This window comes from Pterocles gutturalis, unplaced genomic scaffold (genome assembly GCF_000699245.1).
Source record: "Pterocles gutturalis isolate BGI_N339 unplaced genomic scaffold, ASM69924v1 scaffold6113, whole genome shotgun sequence".
NCBI lineage: Eukaryota > Metazoa > Chordata > Aves > Pterocliformes > Pteroclidae > Pterocles > Pterocles gutturalis.
Window position 1 is genome coordinate 4,542 of NW_010117848.1, and position 4,933 is coordinate 9,474.

At 57.0% G+C, this 4,933-nt stretch overlaps 1 protein-coding gene across 1 annotated transcript in view; it reads left to right on the forward strand.

Annotated features, from left to right (window-relative positions):
* Nucleotides 1-1,393: 1,393 nt before the first annotated feature.
* Nucleotides 1,394-4,933, forward strand: part of LOC104463575 (proton-coupled amino acid transporter 1-like) — a gene marked incomplete at its 3' end in the record, with an annotated part of 10,343 nt that continues 6,803 nt past the window's right edge. Inside the window, exons 1-5 of the mRNA XM_010075958.1 lie at nucleotides 1,394-1,535; nucleotides 2,189-2,279; nucleotides 3,234-3,322; nucleotides 3,558-3,653; nucleotides 4,355-4,439. Coding sequence (XP_010074260.1) covers nucleotides 1,477-1,535; nucleotides 2,189-2,279; nucleotides 3,234-3,322; nucleotides 3,558-3,653; nucleotides 4,355-4,439 — 420 coding nt within the window. The remainder of the gene's footprint in view (nucleotides 1,536-2,188; nucleotides 2,280-3,233; nucleotides 3,323-3,557; nucleotides 3,654-4,354; nucleotides 4,440-4,933) is intronic.

Below are 4,933 nucleotides of genomic sequence, written 5' to 3' on the forward strand. Positions count from 1 at the left end.
CGGATAAATATTTAGGTCTGTGCTGGGGATGCATCCTGTGGATGCTCGCGTGACCTGGTGGCCTATGAGGAACCCTCTGTCAGGAAATGAGCCCGTTTGCAGTGGCGATATTTCTCTGCTGCTTCCACTTGGCCCCAAGCCAGCTCCCCACCAGTGCTGGGGAACACAGGGACTGGGGAGTGCTGGGGCAGGGGTGATGCCTGGGGTGGGGACACCCCAGAGGAGCCTTGGGACAGGAACCAAATCTCCAGGCTGCGTGGCACTATGAGGAACCCTCTGTCAGGAAATGAGCCCGTTTGCAGTGGCGATATTTCTCTGCTGCTTCCACTTGGCCCCAAGCCAGCTCCCCACCAGTGCTGGGGAACACAGGGACTGGGGAGTGCTGGGGCAGGGGTGATGCCTGGGGTGGGGACACCCCAGAGGAGCCTTGGGACAGGAACCAAATCTCCAGGCTGCGTGGCAGGATCCTGATAGATAATTCCTCTGCCACTGGCGCTCCTTCCCGGCAGGCACTTGGGGTGCTGGGTGTAGCTGGGGGAATCAAAGGGTTTTTTTGGGAGGGGAGTGGGAGGCTGTTCAGAGCAGCGGGAGCTCTGCAGGGCATGTGTGGGAATTAAATTGGCTGAAGGCTTTTGAGCCTTGTGTCCTTAGTGAGGGCTTGTGCTGATGCTCCTGGCTTGCAGGACCCTGCTGGGGTTTCGCTGGTGCAGGAGCTCGGGTTTGTGCAGGTGCCTCATGCGGGGAAGCCCCTTAGTCCCCTGGGCACCTCTGTGGCTCTGGGACCTTTGGGGCAGGAGATTTGCTCTTGGCACGTGGGCTGTGCTCCTGTCTGATGGAGAAGAATTTTTCTTTTTTAAAATTGTTTTAAATAAAAAGTCTTAGAAAAAAAAGAGAAGTTAGGAAACTTTCCCTTCCCTGGCAAGAGCACACTGTTCCCTTGCAGCAAACTGTGTGTGGGCTAAAAGCGGTTGCTCTTTCCTGGCCATCCTGCACCAGCCTGAGCACCAGAGCTGGGGACGCAGTGCCAGCGTGTCCCTCCCTGCCCTGCTGCCTGTGGTTATGTTGAGCAGGGGTACACAGGTCCCTTGTGAATCGGGTCACATCCAGGCTCTGCCCAAGGATCCTGACCCCATCCCACCTGGGTGTGCCAGAGCCGGGGGCATGAACCTGCAGCAAGAGCCGGTGGGAACTTGGCGTGCCGTGTACCTTTGGCCTGGGGACATGCCAGCTCTGTGATTGCTTGGGCGGGGGCGTGTTGCTGTATAAAAGCCCTGGAGGAGACCTTGCTCCAGCAGTACGAGCTCATCTCTTTGCGCGATGGCTGACCCCAGGGGGCCTGAGAAAGGGGGTGTTGAGCTGAGCACCCCTAATGCTGCTCCCTCTGCAGGGACCATGTCCACCCGGCGCCTCCGCAGCGAGGACTACAACGACTACAGCTCCACGGACGTCACGCCGGAGGGGAGCCCGCCTGGTGGCATGAATGGCTTTGCCCACCCCGAGTCCTACCAGCGCTTTGGGGAGACCAATGGGACAACGTGAGTGATGCTCCCCTCCCTCCCTCGCGGCTGGCGGAGGTAACGGTGGGTCCCTGCTGGCTTTGCTGGAGGATGATGGAGCTGTGGTTTTATGGGGAATCCCTCCTGGGGGTGGCAAGAGCAGAGCTGTGGTCCTGCCTTCGTGGGGTGCTGGCATCTCTCTCTGCTCTCCGGTGAAACTGGGCTCACTGGCAGCAGGCAGTGTTTGATGCTTTTCCCAATATTCCCTGGCTCCAGCTAGCATGTCCAGCTTCAGAGGATACCTGGGCACATTGCAGCCGTGCCCTAGGGTCTTCCTTGAGCTTTATTCACCCATGCAGGGAGGGGATGCTGTCTCTGCCCAAGGCAGACAGATGCCTTCAGCTCAGAGACTGTCTTGTGCAGCCCCTCGGTGCTGAGCTGTGCTCACACTGGGTTTTGCCTCGAAGCTGGTTCTGCAAATGCCCACCCCAAAACTGTTTGTTGAGTCTTTGTCTCCAGTCCTTCCTTGGTCCCACTGGGCTGAGCAGGGTTCAGGGGACAGGATCTGGACCTCTGCATGCATTTCCCACAGCATCTTAGAGGTGCTGGACCCTGAGCAGGATGAGCCGAGGGCTGAGACCATGCGTGGTGCAGGCATCTGCTGACCATCACCTCTGTCTTCTCTCCCTCAGGTGGTACCAGACCCTGATTCACCTCCTGAAGGGGAACATCGGCACGGGGCTGCTGGGGCTGCCGCTGGCTGTGAAGAACGCTGGCATCCTGGTAAGGCAACTCCCAGCCCTGCTGCGGGGAGCTGGTGGGGCACAGCGACCTGGGGGCACTGGGCAGCTCGCACAGCCGGCATTGGGGCTCAGCTCCCTGCCCAGATGCCTCTCAGTGCTCGGCGGCTTGTGGGCTTTTGCACCATGGGCTCTGTGCTCACTTTGCTGCTGAGACTGTCCTTGCTGCTCCTGTGTTGTGCTGGTCTCAAGGGGCTCAGTGTGAGCTGGGGCTGTGCTTTCCTCTGCTGGGGTCAGGCAGGGCGCTGGGGCTGTGCCCCCACACCTGGCTGGGTGTTACCTCCCTGGCCCCTGCAGCGTCGGTCCCTTTCTCCCAAAATGCTCCTCTTGAGTGGCATCTCTGTGCCCTGGTCCTCTGGGTGGCAGGTTTAGCATAACCTCCACCTTGGTTTGTCCTAGCTGCTCCGTGCTTGGTGGTCAAACAGCAGCCCCCAGCCACTGTCACATCTCCCCATGGCTTCTATCCCAATGCTCAGCTCCTCGGTGTCTGTATCATGCCCCAGCGACTGCTGTCGGTGTGAGAGGTGGGGGCACCTCGCTGGTCCACATCTCCTCCCCCAGCAATGCAGCGTTCCCATTGCTGAGATTGAAAAATAAAAAGAATTAAAAAATAAAACTTCCTTTGTCCTGACCATGACCTTGTCACCTGTCTAATAGAGATGTGCAAGATAGTTTGAAAAACAATCCTGGAAGCACTTGCTATGTCGAAACTGTCCCAACTTGCCTCTTTTGCATCATTTCAGCCAAGCTCGTGGCTCTCTCTGGGATTACTTGGTCCTGGGGCGCTGGTTCCCAGGAGCAGCACCTGAGCTCCGGTTCAGCCTCCAGCAGTGTTTTGGCTCACAGAGCCCGTGGGGTTTTGTCTGGAAGTAAAACCCATGGTGCAGCTCTGCCTTTGGCCGTCAGAGCGCAGCCTTCCCCTTCTCTTCCCCTGCAGCTGGGTCCCCTGAGCCTGCTGGTGATGGGAGTCGTGGCTGTGCACTGCATGGGCCTCCTGGTGAAGTGTGCCCATCACTTCTGCTACAGGTAAGGAGCGACTCCCCTTCTCGTGCTACTGCTCCTGCAGCTCTTCCTTCCTTCCCAAGAGGCCCATTGGTTTTTCTGAAGCCTCCCAGCAGCAAGTTGCCCATGTCGAAGCCCCAGTCAGGAACCACTTCTGAGCTTTTTCACATGAACTATTTTCCCATTAATGTCATTGTTTCCTTGGGAACCAGCAGACAGGGCTGGTGTGATGTCCCTTCTCTCTCTTTTCTTTGGACAGGTTCCAGAAGCAGTTTGTGGACTATGGGGATGCTGTGATGTACGGGCTGGAGTCAACTCCCAGCGCCTGGCTGCGGACACATGCTGCCTGGGGAAGGTACCTGTCCCCCAGTGCCAGGCAGGGGACTCGTCTTTAAGCCTAGCGCGTGCTGCATCCACGACAGACGAGCCTGCTGGTCTCTGATGAGCACAAGTGACATAAAATGTTATATGGCTCACCTGTCCTGAGTGCTTGATGTCCCCCAGGGGGTAACGTTGAGATCTTTGACCCAGTCCTGTCCCCAGCCAGATGTGGCTTATACTAAAGGGGTGGGTGGAGGAAGTCTCTGCGGCATAAGAAAGGGACAAAATAACACGTACTGCAGTGCTGGCCCGTCTTGTTAGACACTGAGTGTATCTAATGGCTGGTCCCAGGGATGCTGGCAGCCCTGTGGATGTCCCACATCTCATTGCACAGCAGATTTTGGGAACATCCACCTATTCCTGTGTCTGGGGAGTGTTGTCTCCAGCAGAGTGGAGATGCTAAACCTCAGGAGGTGACTTTCCTCCTGAGGTTGGTCCTGACCCTGTGGAGGGGATGGGAGGAGAAAATTGGAGAGCTTGAGGTCTGTGAGGTTAGTTGACGATATGATCCTCTGTCCTGAGCACCAAGAAGTGACCTGGACGTGCTCTGACCTGCGTGTCTCAGCCCTTGGGGAGAGCAGCATTGGCACAGTGTTCGAGTGCAGCCCCAAGCAACCCAAGAGGGCTCTTATTTGTGTGTGGCCTGGCTAACAAATGGTCTTTTTTCTTTTCTAGGCGTGTAGTGGGACTGTTCCTGATCATCACTCAGTTGGGTTTCTGCTGCGTGTACTTTGTCTTTCTCGCTGACAATCTGAAGCAGGTCAGACTTACCCCTCCTTCGCGAGCCAAGGGAAGGCGAGAGGGGCGTGGAGGTGCTTGGGGTGTTCTTAGCTCCCGTGTCACAGCCCTGTTCCCCCTCAAAGGTCTGCTTTCCATAGCTGATGCTGCTCAGGAAGGTGCTGCTCCTCTGCCCGGCTATTTTTGAGGATCAGTTTTCCCGTTCAAACAGGGCAGGTTTGTCTGAGGTTCCTGGGAGTTTGCTCCACGTGCAGAGGTGCTGGAGCTGTCCGTGCTGTGCAGGGGAAGCGGGGTTGTTCCCGGTCAGGGAGAGCAGGAACACGGTGGCAGCAGAGGGACTGTGCCGTTGGTGTCCTGCATGCCTCAGTTAATTGGTTTATTGATACTCTGTGTAGAGGGAAACGTGCAATGGGTGCTGCAACCTGCTGTGACCCTCTCCGCTCCCTTGGACCTGTTTGCATTCCAGCTTCTTGCCTCATCCCGTGACTCTGGAGCATAATTACATCTTTAGGGAAA